Here is a 15,211-nt window from a genome sequence, read left to right on the forward strand (position 1 = left end):
ATATAACAGACTTTTGATCCAATACACCTCTTAATAGAACGGAAGCAGAGTTGGTAACCAACATGTATAGGTATCCATTTAAAATTTTACTATCCGTTTCCATTCTAAACTTGCTTAAATATGTATTTAAGTACCCATATTTGAATTTGTTTAAATATTTACTATTTATATCCGTCTAAAACTCGTTGAAAGTACCTCTTAAACAGATAGAATACCGCGAATCTGTAACTATCCAAATTTCGAACTTATTTTAATTTTTTTTTTCTAATAATGGATATACCCGCTACCGAATCCGTTTAATATAGCAGTTAACAAAAGTGGGACCCATTGCAGGCCTTTCACCGTTAGTTGCGATAAGTTTTTAATGGATAAAATAATGACTTTATAGGAAATGACACATTTTGCTTTTTAGTCCTTTATTGTTTTTCAGTTATTTATTTAGCTCTAAAATCTTTTAACTTGTTTAATTAAGTCCCGAAATTAATTTTAATTTGATATATAATAAAATCATTGTGATTCCGTTAAAATCAATCAAAATATATTATATAAAAAAAAGTCTCATCAATTTTATAAAATTCTACGTAGAATTCCAGTGGAATTTGAAAAAATTTTAAAAAATTCTTCAATTCCATCAAATTCAATAATTTTTTAAAAATCTAATATAATCCTAATCCAATATACTCCATATCATGGCTTAGCTTGCAAAAATTGTTGTTATGATTATTATGATATAAATAGCCAAGACAAGAAATCACAATGCAATTAATATTCAATTTGTTCCTAAAAATAAAAGTCAGAAGAGAGAGATAAAAATAAAGATCGATGAAGATGTAACCTTGCTCCTTCCTAACAGACTGTAAATAAACCAAGTCATGGAGAAGTGACCCTAGCAAGCACTATTCCTCTTACAAATCACTGAAACACTGTCGTTATAACACCATGTAAAACTGAATTTTCCTAGATTTTTTTCTTTCTTCTGCGCCGTCAGCTGGTAGAGTTGCCTCTCTTCCATCTTTTTCTCGGTCACGCTGCCCGTCCTTGTTTCTTCCCTCTCGTCTTTGTCAGCCTCTGCCACTTGCAAACTACGCAAATTTTCTCTCTGTTCACTTTCTTCTTTCGCGCCACTGCCGTCGGTGCACCGATCTTCAGTTACTGTTGTTTAGTCAGGGTGAGTATCACGGAAGAATGATAGCGGCAGTATCATGAGTTCCCAAAGGGGTTGAGAAGTTTGTTCCGGCTGTGGCAGACCCACCGTCCAAAGAGGACATTGAAGAGATGATAAAGGCTGGTGCTTTAGAGAGAAGGTAATTTGGCAATTATTTTTTTATTTAGTATTTTCTTTGATTTTGTTTTACTTATAAAGAGTCATATATAATTTCACTGTTTATAAATTTTATTGTTTTACTTTTTTTTTTTCTTTTTCTAATTTCATTTACATGTGAATTCCTTGGAGGATTATCGAGGTTTATCCTTTTCTTTGATACGTTTATTTAAATGCATCTGGCTAGAATTATTGAATCGAAAATTCTGTTTTATACTCCATTTGTAGTTTGTGATATTTGTAAAGGAAATTATTGAATTATATTGGTGATACCTTTGTAATGAAATGATTACATTGAATAAATTTTTTGTGCTTTATGCAGTGGAGAAAGTGGCAGTGAGGAAGATGATGATGATGCAGATATGGAAGTTGATACTTCCAAGCAGACTGATGAAGTAAAACAAGCATTAGCTGTAGCAGAGGCACTTGGTAGACCTCCTAAGAATAACAAGCCAAGGACCAAACTTGATGACATAACTGATGGGCTAAAGGAATTGGACATGGATAATTATGATGAGGAGAATGAAGGTATTAGTAGAACATATCTGACTACTATTTCTCTTTTTATGTATTACTTACTTTTTTTACTTCTTATTTGTATTTCAAGAAATGTCAGTAGTGGATTATGATTCTTTGCTTAATTAGCAATTCGTGTTGAGGATAGTATAATTAAACCCTTGGACTTTAGTTACGTGATTCCTTTGGAACTGTTTTTGTTTATATGAAATTGATGTTTGGGACTGCTTAAAAAAAATTAACATCAAAATGGGGATACAACTAATTGTTCATCTGTGCGCCTCAGGCATTGAGCTATTCAGTAAAGGACTAGGGGACCTTTACTACCCAAGCAATGATATGGACCCGTATCTAAAGGACAAAGATGTAAGTTTGACTACTTTCTTATATTGTGGATATAATTTCTTTATCTTTGGCTTCTCATGGAGGACAAGTTTTTCGCAGGATGATGATGATGATTGAGAAGAGCTTGAGGACACGACTATTAAACCAAAAGATGCAGTCATACTTTGTGCAGGTAATGAGGATGAATTTAGTCACCTTGAGGCATGTAGCTTTTGGTTGGAGAAAGATCTCTTTCTATCTCTTACTCTCTCTATCTATCTGATGAAGCACTCATCATTGTAAGCAGGTTTGGATATATGAGGAATCGGAGGATGGCAATTCAAACATGTATGTGCACCATGATATTTTCCTGTCTGCATTCCCTCTATGTACTGCATGGCTTGCTTGTCCACTTAAAGGGGAAGAAAAAGGTATGGTAACTCGTAGGTTTGCCATATAGCATTGAAACTTTTCTGATTTGTTATAATTTATACTTGTTTTAAATTAAAAAAAGAAAATCTGCATCTCAGTATGTATTTATATTTTTCAGCTTATTTTGTAGCAGGCATCATACTGAGAGATATTCTTTTATATTGCCAGGAAATTTTATCGCTGTGGGCTCAATGGAACCTTCAATTGAGATATGGGATGTTGACATTATACGTGGATCCTGAATTTGAATCATATAAAGATGTAAGATATAAGCTTATTATATTTAAAAGATAGTTGCAGAATCTCGTCTAGTTTCGGTATTCTCAGAGTGACGAAGTGCAACCATCTCTAGTTTTAGGTGGCGTTGTCGAAGAGAAGAAACAGAAGAAAAAAGGGAAGAAGGTTGACTTCTACATTCTTTAGCAATTTTAATCTTTTGATTTGAGTTAATTATGATAAAGCAAAATATTTAACCTGTATATGTTTTATATTTATTGTATTCCATGTTTATTTTTATATAAATAGCTATTTCTATTGACAGTATATAATCATCTCTCATATGTAGTTGGCTATTATAAATTTTTAATTACATTATTAAATTGTATAGTTTTATTTTGTTCTATCTACAATTTTTTGAAAATCATCATGCCACTTTAGTGAATCATATGTTTACTCAACTTCATTTATACACGACTCATGTCTTTCTGTTAGAATTAAAAATGCTTTTGATGGTACAAATGACGAACTTAACTGTTCCAGATCATCCACCCAAGTCTGATATAGACCTATGGCTTAAATCAAATTGCTTAATAGCATGTTATGCATTTATGCTAGTAATTTTTTTTTTCACAACCATCCTTTCCGGAGATCACTCTTGTTGTATTTTGAATTATGAATATATTAGCTTATAGACCTTTACTGTTGTAATGAATAATTCATGAACTTTGATATCGGAAATGAGGAAATGAGGAAGCTATGAATTGGCAATGAATCTTATTTTATGCTTAAAATGTACAACCTTGTAGGATCAGTATAGTATTGTAATCGTAATGCTTGGATTTGAGTATTTTTTGATATTGTGGTTCCATCTCTGGCAGTGTTAATGTACTCATAAACAGTGATTATGTTGTGGACCTGATGTCAAGTTTCTCTGTGCTTGCGTCGTTTACTAATTCTGTAACTTTTTATGTCAGATCATCAACTAAATACAAAGAAGGCAGTCATACTGATTCTGTACTTGGCCTTGCCTGGAACAAACATTACAGGTTCATTGAATCATGGTCTCCAGTTTTTTTCTTGCTTCTCTAGAATGCTATTGTAAATTTATTGCTCTAGTTGCTGATAAAAAAAAATAATAATAATAAATGCAGAAATATCCTTGCTAGTGCTAGTGCTGACAGACAAGTCAAAATTTGGAATGTGGCTACTGGAAAATGTGATATTACCATGGAGCACCATACAGACAAGGTAAGAATACCTTCTTTATTTATATTGCTTTTCCTGCCTGTTTGAATCACTTGCTGCGCTAGATTCATTTGTTTTCTATTTGCTCCTTATCATACTCGGTGAGATGTTACAATTCACATGCATATAACTACCTATCGAGTACCCATGAATTTTTACCTACTGTACCCGTATCCAGTTAACATTTTACTATCCGTATTCATTCTAAATCCGTTTAAATGTCCATTTAAGTACCTGTATCTGAACCTATTTAAAGTTAAAGTACCTCTTAAATGGGTAGGGTATCCACAAATTTTAAACTATCTAAATCCAAAGGATTCTAGAATATATTTTTTACTAATAAATAGATAGGGTGCACGCAGGTATCTGTAGCCAAAACCATATGGTAGCAGGTACCCAGTGTCCTATACCCGTACCTGCCTATATCCACTGTGGGTAGTAATTGCACTACCCATACCCGTATAGAACTCATTTATAACTACAAGTATCCTTATTAAACGGATTGGAGCGACTGGATATCCTAAATTACCCATTCCACCTCCATCCCTAGACCCATCAAGTTTCCTAGCCCAAAGCATAGGCTGCAAGACATTTAAACTGCCACTTCCTCTGCAACTTTCTCTTTACCTAATCTGAGCTAGGGATGAGCAGTATTCAGCTTTATACCCTTACCTGCCCATATCCACTGTGGGTAGTAATTGCACTACCCATACCCGTATAGAACTCATTTATAACTACCCGTATCCTTATTAAACAGATTGGAGCGACTGGATATCCTAAATTACCCATTCCACCTCCATCCCTAGACCCATCAAGTTTCCTAGCCCAAAGCATAGGCTGCAAGACATTTAAACTGCCACTTCCTCTGCAACTTTCTCTTTACCTAATCTGAGCTAGGGATGAGCAGTATACAGCTTTAACCAAAACCAAAGGGAACTGCACTAGTTCAGATAATTCAGTCTCTTCATGTTTTTCTGAAATTTTGTAATTTTAGTTCAGTTTTTATGTTACAAAAAACCCCAAAAAAACCGAACCTAATCATAGTTCAGTTTGTTCATTTTTTACTAACAACCCTCAAGTATGATCAGAAGTTGAAAAGAATAATTTCAATGGCGCTCAAGCCTCAACTTCAAACCTCTCTTATTTTGTCTCCTCCTTAATCCTCACTCACCTCCATATCCTATGGCTGCACCCTAAAAGAATACTTGGAAATTGAGATATGAATTGCTTGTGATAAGATGCCTCCATAGTGAGTCGGCTTGTGAGTTGCAACCCTCAGATTGAGCTCTGAATATTCTCATCTACCAGCCACTCGGTTGGTGTTGAGATTCACCTCTTAGTCTCTGACTTCCTCCTCTCATCTGCTGAGTTGTGGCACTACTAGGGTTTGGTTCCTTTTCCTGTGATCTGTATTCGATCCTAGGTGTAATTAGATCAACTACCTATTCGGTTTGCTTCAAACACAGATTTAAATCAGCTTTTGAAACTGAACCGAATTATGATGTATAGTTCAGTTCACTTATTATTTTCATTTCGGTTTGGTCTGGTTCTCTCCAGTAATAAATTCATATTGTTTAGTTTTGCTACCGTGCAGAACTGAATGATGCACACCCCTAACTGAGCCTCTTGATTGAAGTATGTTTCCTCCAATATATCAGACGTTATTAAATGGAAAAAAAAAAAAAAAAAAAAAAAAAAAAAAAAAAAAAAAAAAAAACATTTTTAGAATGTCTTTAGCAGTCTTTCATAATACTATTTCAGCTTATTTTCATCATATGGATAAACTTTTGGCTATTTTATATCTTTCTTTTTGGATGTGGTTTACAAATTTCTTCATACCATACATATAGGTTCAAGCAGTTGCATGGAATCATCATGAGCCACAAGTTCTTCTCAGTGGATCTTTTGATAATTCGGTAGTGATGATAATAGAAATTGTGCTTATTCTGGTTTCAAAATAGGTTGCTACTGAACCTAGAAGTGGAAATGTTGCTATTCAAGTGACTAATTGACTTTTGTCTGGGGGAAGTTCTGTCTCTTATTTGCTGCGCCATACTCTTTTTTGATGATAATATTCTTTATGGATTGCAGAAGGATGGGAGGATACCGACACATCCTGGTTTTAAGTGGTCTGTCGCAGCTGATGTTGAAAGTTTGGCATGGGATTCCCATAGTAATCACTCGTTTGTGGTGAGTGCTTCATTCTTCCTTTTAGGATTTCCTCTTGTTCTTATAAGCAAAGAAAGCTGGCAGGATCAGCATTAATGCGCCATAAGTTTGCATTAAAATCAACTTATGGAAACTTAACTGTTCTTTTAGGTGAGTCTTGAAGATGGTACGGTCCAAGGTTTTGATATCCGTACTGCAAGCTCTAATTCAGTTTCTGATTTAAAGCCAAGTTTTACTCTCCATGCGCATGACAAAGCTGTTTGCTCAGTCTCCTATAATCGTTTTGTGCCTAATGTAAATTATCTGTGCTTTGAACCTCATTTTTTATTAGGTGTTTTAAAATATTAACTGGTTTGCCTATATGATTTCTGACAGCTTCTTGCAACTGGATCTACAGATAAAATGGTACTTTGATGGTGGTGTTCTTTTTTTTTTTTTTTTTTTTTTTTTTTTTTTTGCAAGAGCTAGATATAGCTTGCAGTATTAAGTGCTTCACATAATTACAATACCGCTGTGCAGGTAAAACTTTGGGATTTGTCAAACAACCAACCAGCTTGTGTAGCATCAAAGAACCCTAAAACAGTATGTGTTTTTATTCTCCACTTCCATCCTAGGAATACAATGATCAGATTACAACTTGTTTTTACAAGTTCAATAATTTGATTGTCACATTCTGCTCTGATGTATGCAGGGCGGTGTCTTTTCCATTTCCTTTTCTTAGGACAGCCCTTTCTTGCTTGCTATGGGAGGTTCAAAGGGAAAACTTGAAGTGAGTGCCAAAAACCCTGTTGTATATAAATTTAGCATCTCTAATTTATATATATGACATTTAATTATATAATAGATATGGGTCACTTGTATTTACTGAAATTTGCAGGTCTGGGACACCTTATCTGATGCTGGAATCTCCGAAAGATCTGGGAATTACATGCAGCATGTGCAGCCCTCCTCATCCTGAGACTTAATTGATGGTGAAAACATTGCTTTTCGACATGGAGAATGGTGTAATTATCAGAGAATGACTGGCATTGCTTACTAAAGTAATGCTTGTTCACTAGTATAATTGAAGGTGTAAACATACTCTCGAGTGCATAATCCGGTAACGAGTTGCAAGGCTCTTTTGAAGAGGAATTGGCAAGTGAACCTCTGCAAGATCTTTCGAGAGACCAATTTGCTACAGATACTCTTGCTAAACAAGCGGCTTCCAGGCTGCTAGGTCTCCATTCGCTACAGATACTTCTTGATTTTCTGGATTTAATGCCCTCCTTTGTAGTTCAAAAGAAAAAACATCCCACTCGTTTTTTTTTTTTTTTTTTTTTTAAGATAACAATCTTAATTTAAATTTATTAATAAAATAATTTAATTTTAATTCATTTGTCGTTTCACATATAATTATGCCTATTTTATTTTGAAAACGTCCAAAATCGTGATTTTTCATTTCACTTGGACCTTGTGAAGGCTGTTAATTAAGAGTTGCAATCAATTATAGAAAAATATTTTTTAGGAGTTAAAAATACCAAATCAAAGCACTTCCAATGTAAATAGAATATCAGAAAAGCTACCAATTAGCAAATTAACAAAAAAAAAAGATCGAAAATCAGAATTCATATCACATCAATTTTGAATACTTACATAATCACAACCAAAAGCAAAGCAGCAACAGTTACTGTGAAACAAGAAAAAGTATCCTATTTTCACCATTTTTTTGTTGTAACAAAAGCTAAAACTAAAATCATACTTCTTGTCTAAGAACTAGTAAACTTAGTCACAGCCTTAGTACCCTCAGATACAGCATGCTTGGCCAATTCTCCAGGAAGAACTAATTTCACAGCAGTCTGGATCTCCCTAGAAGTAATAGTAGGTTTCTTATTATACCTTGCAAGTCTGGAAGATTCCTGTGCAAGCTTCTCGAATATATCGTTGATAAACGAATTCATGATTCCCATGGCTTTGCTTGAGATCCCGATATCAGGATGAACTTGCTTCAAGACCTTGAAGATGTAGATCTTGTATGTTTCTGTACTCTTCTTAGTTCGCTTCTTCTTCTTGTCTACTGCCGCTGATCCGCCTTCTTTTGGTAGTTTCTTGCCGGCTTTTGGCTTTTTCTCTGCCGGAGCCTTCTCTGCTACCGTTTTCTTCTCTTCTGCTGGTTTTTCCCCTGCCGGTTTCTTCTCGGCTGGCTTCTTCTCTGCCTTTGGCGCCATTGGAAAGCGTGCGAATTTTGGGGTTTTGATTTCTTTTCTTCTTCTTTCAACACGAAGCGATGAGGAGATAAATTGTGTCGATTTATTATTTATAGGTTGGAAAGATGTGATTTGATTGGAAGATAGGAAGTGACACGGATTGATGACATGGAGAGTCTTGTCCGTTGATATAGAATCCAGATCAACGGCATGGAAAGATGCGTGAAAAATGGTCTGCTTCTGATTGGATCGCGACGTGGTTCGTTTTTATTGGTCAATTTTCTGAGGGTTAGATCGGTGACATGGGATATTAAACGGCTATTCTTTTTCCCATAGTTAATCGAGTAGTTTTTTCTTTTCGTTTTTTTATATAGCATTTTTTTTTGTCAATACATAATTTAATCCTTGATAAAAAAAAAAAAAAGAGTTTATGGGGCTTTTAACTTTAAAATTAATTTCTTGACGTTCTTAAAAAAAAAAAAGAGTCTTGTGACACGCAAAATTTCACTTTCTGTGATAATTTCACACGCTTTTCTTTTTTTTTTTAATTTTTAGGTTTTATACACAAAATATTAATTTGATAAGTGGTTAATACAATATTTAAAATAATAATTTTATATTTTTTAATTATCTCGATCTGATTTTTTATAATATTCAAATTAATGTTTAATTGATTGATTATCATTTCTTATATTATTTAAGTGTAGTATTTATTGAACTCAATCTCTTTTCTTTTTTCATTTGGTCACAAATTAATTTACTAATTAAGTTATTAAAAAAACAATAAACAAAGTATTATTTCATTTTTATTCATTTTTTAGTATTTTTAATTAAACAATTTTTATTTCTTAAATTAAGTTATTTGTTTAGTTAAACATTTATTTCTTATATCATTTGAATAAACATTTGTTGAGTTGTTTTCTTTTTCTATTTAGTACAAATTAATTTTTCAATAAATATTTTGAATGAATGCATATAAATACTTTGAATAATGTAGCTAGAAAATCCATTAAGGGTCCGATTAATATAATTTACAAAAATAACGTAAATATGAGTGATGATAATTTCTTATATAAAAATAAATTGTTATAATAATCATCGCCGATTTTTCATTGCTGAAATCTATTTAAATAACTTTATTAATAATACTTGTAAATATATTTCTTTCAATGTAAATTACCCAATACTAATTGACATATTATGAATGTTTTAGTAGGTAATCCTAGTATACCTAATTTTTAACATTACGTGGACAATAACTCATTATATTAGATTCTATGTCTTGGGAATATCTTCTATATTAAGCTCAAGTTTTTAAACTATGACTTATTTAGAGGATATTAATTAAATATGCTGAATAGTTTGATTGACCATTGATGATAATGATTTTTAAAGAATTGATTTTCTTTTCAAAGTATTGTGCCATAATATATAATTATAAAAATTTTATAATTAGATATAATTGAAAATTCAAATTCCTATCGCAAAATTAATTTATTTATAAAATACTGCAATTAGATTGAATACAAAATGCAATTAAGTTAAATAATATAATCTAAAAATAATTTCTTAAATTGTCTAAATTATAATACATTGAGAGAAACTAGTAATTATTAGACCAAGTAATATAGTCGACTATGAAGACCAATAATTAAAACCTAACAAAATTATAAAAATTATATTAGACTTTAACTTTTTTTTTAAGGAATAGTTACTGAAAGAAAAAAAAAAAAAAAAACATAATTGATTTTAAGTTATGTCCAAATTGACATTTAAGTACTTTCATGCTTAATAAATAATTATAACGTCTCTAACTTACATTTCCGTTTCATAATCGAGTCATTCCGTCTAAAATGTGAGCCCTTATCATTGGTTAGAAACATTTTTTAGACGAAATTTGCTCACTTCTTGAATGGAAGAAACTCATTTTTTAAATGGAATAACTCGACAGTAAATAAAGCATAAGTTAAGGATATTATAATTATTTCTTAAATTTAGAGGGACTTAAAATTTAATTTAAATATAATTTAAAAACCCAATTATATTTTATCATTGCTCAAATTTTTTTTTTTTTCAAATTTCAGAGGGGCTCATTGTCCCCTTTGCCTTAACGCAGCTACGTCCCTACATATAATTTGTTTCATTCAATTACGTCCCTGCATATATTCTCAAGTTTTTGAGCAATTTGTTTCATTCAATTAGTCATAAACTTATTTCATTAAATAAGTTATCAAAAGAAAACAATGAATGGAGATAATAATATGGTGCACATATATGGCTTTTAAAGTCTTTTGAGTATTTTTTTTCTTTTATCATTCAGGATTCATTTATTTTTTAAAAAATAACCTTTTATTTAGAAATATTTCATATTTTCCTTGAAAAATATTTTTGAAATAGCTTATTTTCCATTATTTACTTGCATTATTAAAAATTAATTAAACATTTTAAAATCTTTAACTTTTAAGACCATAAATGTATTTGTAGTAGTAAAAATTTCATAATTAAAAAAAATTATTGTTAAATATGAGAAAAAATGTAAAAAATAATAAATAAATGAATATTGTCAATGACTAGTGGTGGCTGTAGACAGTGATCGGTAGCTGGTAGTGGTAGTAGACATTAACTATTAGCTGGTGGTGGCGGCTGATGAGTGATTAATAAATTAAAAACGTGAATTTATAAGGTTATATTCAGTTTGTCAATGTCAATATCCGGAAAATATTTTTCTTTCTTGAAAATGGAGAGTCAACTTTTTTTACTAGAAAAATATTTTCTGTTGACTTATTTTTTAAAATGTTTCAAATGACAGAAAATTATGAAATTATAAATGAGTTTACTAAAACAATGGAAGCTAAGTTTTCTATCTTTCGTTTAGATAAATATTGTATCTTTCGTTTAGATAAATAGGGAAGACTTATCATATACACCAAACTAATTACAAGCAATATCTTGGTTCAAACAAAAATATTTTTGACCATATTAGAGAAAAAAAAGAGATAAAATAATAATATTTTTTATTTTTTTTTAATTGGGTTGGTGTAAGCAAATGTGCAGTCAAGAAATTTCCTAGATAAATAGAGATCTTTCAAATTGGGCTAAAGCTACCATGAGTTGGGCTTGCATGCATTCAATAAGCCCAGCCAAAGTTGCCTCTGTAGTCAGTCCATAGTTCCAAGTTCCAACTCTTCCCTGGCCACGCACCAGTTTGTCTTCGTTTCATTTCCTACTGAACTCTGAAAACTCACCATGTTCCGTTTCTCCATGTCTGTGACCTGAAATACCTTTGCATCTCAATCCACAAAATGAAACTTTCTCGCCCTCAAATACATATCTCAAAGCCAATCGCTATTTTCCTATCGAAACCCAAATACTTTTGCAACTGTAAATCCTCCACAATTCAGGATAATGACGAAAAGGAAGCAGACTCCCACTTCATATCCATCCTTACAAGCATCCTAAGAGGAAAGCAAAGCTGGAAAATTGCATTAAACGATCCATTCATTTCAAGCAAGTTAAAGCCTCACCATATTGAGAAAGTCTTGATACAGTCCCTTGACGATTCCAGGTTAGCTTTGAGGTTCTTTAATTTTCTGGGTTTGCACAAGAACTTTTATCACTCAACGATGTCGTTTTGTATCTTAATTCATGCTCTGATTAATGCTAATTTGTACTGGCCTGCTTCTTCACTCTTGCAAACTTTGCTTCTTCGTGGTTTGGATCCAAGAGATGTTTTTGAGGCTTTCTGGAATTCTTTTAAGGAATGTAGATTTAATTCTTGTTTAGGTTTTGACTTGTTGATTCAAAATTATGTACAGAATAAGAGAGTTTTTGATGGTGTTTTAATATTAAGGTTAATGAGGGAGAATCATTTGATGCCTGAACTGAGGACTTTGAGTGCCCTATTAAATGATTTGTTGATGATCAGACGATTTGACATGGTTTTAACTTTGTTTGATGAGATTGTGAATGGGTATATTAAGCCTGATATCTACATTCATACAGCTGTAATTCGAAGCCTGTGTGGGTTGAAGGATTTTGTAAAGGCAAAGGAAATGATTCAGTGGATGGAGTTTAATGGATGTGAACTGAATGTAGTATTGTATAATGTGTTAATTCATGGGCTTTGCAAGGGTCAGAGAGTTTGGGAGGCAATTAACATTATGAACAATTTGATCCGAAAAGGGTTGAAAGCTAATGTGGTAACTTATTGTACTATAGTACTTGGGCTATGCAAGGTGCAAGAGTTTGAACTTGGCATTGAGATATTGAATGAAATGATTGAGTTAGGATTTGTCCCTAGCGAGGCAGTTGTTTCAGGTCTTGTTGAGGGGCTGAGAAGGAAAGGGCTTATTATGGATGCTTTTTATTTGGTAAACAGGGTTTTAAAGTTTGGAGTATTGCCCAATTTATTTGTATACAATTCACTTTTGAATTCTTTGTGTAAAAATGGAAAATTTGATGAAGCAGAATTGCTTTTCAAGGAAATGGAAGAGAAGGGTTTATGCGCGAATGATATTACTTATTCCATTCTGATTGATTCATTTTGTAGAAGGGGAAAATTGGATCTTGCTACTCATTTTCTTGATAAAATGTTCAAGGAAGGGATAAAAGTTACAGCGTATCCCTATAATTCCTTGATAAATGGTTATTGCAAATTGGGAAATTTGCTTGCAGCAGAGACTTGTTTTGATGAGATGCTCAATAATGGATTAACTCCAACAGTTGTAACCTACACATCCCTAATAAGCGGATATTGTAATGAAGGAGAGTTGAATAAGGCGTTTAGATTGTATCATGAGATGAATAGCAAGGGCATTGCCGCAAATACGTATACCTATACTGCAATGATATCTGGCCTCTGTCAAGCAAATAAGATGGCTGAGGCAATAAGATTGCTAGATGAAATGAGAGAACGAAATATCGTGCCAAATGAGGTTACTTACAATGTTATGATTGAAGGATATTGCAGGGAAGGAAATACGGTAAAAGCCTTCGGCTTGCTTGATGAGATGGTAGAGAAGGGCCTTGTCCCAGATACGTATACCTATAGACCTCTAATAAGTGGTCTATGTTCTACTGGAAGAGCATCTGAAGCGAAAGAGTTCATTGATGACCTTCACAAAATGAATCGCAAGGTAAATGAAATGTGCTATGGTGTACTTTTGCACGGTTTTTGCAAGGAAGGGAGGTTCAGGGAAGCACTGAATGCTTCTCGTGAGATGGTGGAGAGAGGTGTGGACATGGATCTTGTATGTTATGCTATACTCATAGATGGAACTATGAAAGGACATGATTCTAGGACATTATTTGGTCTTTTGAAAGAAATGCATGATCGTGGATTGAGACCCGATAATGTAACATATACAAACATGATTGATAGACACAGCAAGGCAGGTAATTTTAAGGAGGCATTTGGGCTTTGGGATATAATGGTTGATGAAGGATGCATTCCAAATATTGTAACATACACTGCTCTGATAAATGGATTGTGTAAGGCAGGATTCATGGACAAGGCTGAGATTCTTTGTAAGGAAATATTGGTTGGCAATTCAATTCCAAACCAATTCACATTTGGTTGCTTCCTTGACCAACTTTCCAGGGAAGGGAACATGGATAAAGCTGTAGAGCTTCACAACACATTGCTTAAAGGGTTTCTAGCAAACACCGTTTCATATAATATACTTATTCGGGGATTTTGCAAATTGGGTAGGATTCAGGAAGCAACAGAGCTTTTACATGGAATGGTAGCCAGTGGTATTTTCCCGGATCACATCACTTATTCAACAATCATCTATGAGCATTGCAGAAGGCGGAATTTACAAGAAGCCACCAAATTGTGGCAATCTATGCTAGACAAGGGTGTCAAACCAGATAAGCTATCATATAATTTTATGATATATGGTTGCTGCATAGCTGGAGAACTAGAAAAAGCTTTGGAATTGCAGGATGACATGACAAGAAGAGGTATGAAGGTAAATCAAGTGACGTACGATACTCTTATTCAGGGAGCTGACTCGCAAAGCTCAGTTTTGTCCGCTGATAGGTAATTTTGCTTGTAAATAGTTGTGCCATATGTGTTGAATAGAAAACTTAACAGGGTTCTTGTGGCATTGAGTTGGTTGATAGTCTGTGCTCTTGGCCTAGAACCACAAATTTGATGGTCAAAAGGAAAATGCTGAAGCTAGCTAGGAGAAAATCATAGCATTAGAATATCATATTGTGTTAGGATTGGTTAAACACCCTTGTTGGCCTACTATTAGTTTTGTTGAAGCAATAATTTAAAGTGATTAATTTTTTAAGCCAATTTTTTAGGTCCACTTGGTTCCAGTCACTGAATTACCACTTCAAGAACTGTCATCAATTTACTTATCTAATGGTAATGTGGTTATGCTAATTAAACTGTTTCATATCATTTTCGTAATTTCAAATGCTAATACACAAGTTAAACGACATGCTTTTGGAAGGAAGCGGTATTTTGAATATAGTGGGCATTAATGATTTTTTTAAAACGCGATGACCTAATTAACTAATTTTCTACCATTTATACTATTAATTAAGATTCCTTTGTAATCCTCCCTCCATTCCACTTCAAATATATACTGACCTTTCACACATAGATTAAGAAAATAGTTTATTCACCTTAATTTTATAAAAAGCTCGCCACAATTTACATAAATACACTTCTATAATTTTTTTAAGCTTACATTTTTTGTGTAAAAGATAGTACTCCAGTGCAACTTAAATAAGGGTATAATGAGAAAGTTATGAATTAAAAAAATGGACACTTAAAGGGAAAAAAAGG

The 15,211-nt window shown here is 33.0% G+C and overlaps 2 protein-coding genes and 1 pseudogene across 3 annotated transcripts; 2 read left to right on the forward strand and 1 right to left on the reverse strand.

The window, feature by feature from the left end:
- Positions 1 to 802: 802 nt before the first annotated feature.
- Positions 803 to 7,599, forward strand: LOC105628229 (uncharacterized; annotated as a pseudogene). The gene is made up of 16 exons (XR_016320102.1): positions 803 to 1,304; positions 1,644 to 1,849; positions 2,124 to 2,203; positions 2,282 to 2,383; positions 2,469 to 2,592; positions 2,762 to 2,822; positions 2,923 to 2,994; positions 3,787 to 3,858; positions 3,964 to 4,060; positions 5,908 to 5,994; positions 6,149 to 6,247; positions 6,377 to 6,520; positions 6,602 to 6,631; positions 6,746 to 6,808; positions 6,918 to 6,995; positions 7,104 to 7,599. The product of XR_016320102.1 is annotated as an uncharacterized LOC105628229 (transcript).
- Positions 7,600 to 7,814: 215 nt separating this feature from the next.
- LOC105628228 (histone H2B) lies at positions 7,815 to 8,502 on the reverse strand. The gene has a single exon (XM_012209606.4). It carries the CDS (start codon positions 8,428 to 8,430, stop codon positions 7,972 to 7,974), a length of 459 nt encoding a protein of 152 aa, XP_012064996.1. The 5' UTR covers positions 8,431 to 8,502; the 3' UTR covers positions 7,815 to 7,971.
- Positions 8,503 to 11,612: 3,110 nt separating this feature from the next.
- Positions 11,613 to 14,726, forward strand: LOC105628227 (Pentatricopeptide repeat (PPR) superfamily protein). The gene has a single exon (XM_012209605.4). It carries the CDS (start codon positions 11,712 to 11,714, stop codon positions 14,454 to 14,456), a length of 2,745 nt encoding a protein of 914 aa, XP_012064995.1. The 5' UTR covers positions 11,613 to 11,711; the 3' UTR covers positions 14,457 to 14,726.
- Positions 14,727 to 15,211: the final 485 nt, after the last annotated feature.

Source organism: Jatropha curcas, chromosome 1 (genome assembly GCF_041381405.1).
Source record: "Jatropha curcas cultivar XTBG-Jc1 chromosome 1, XTBG_Jcur_1.0, whole genome shotgun sequence".
NCBI lineage: Eukaryota > Viridiplantae > Streptophyta > Magnoliopsida > Malpighiales > Euphorbiaceae > Jatropha > Jatropha curcas.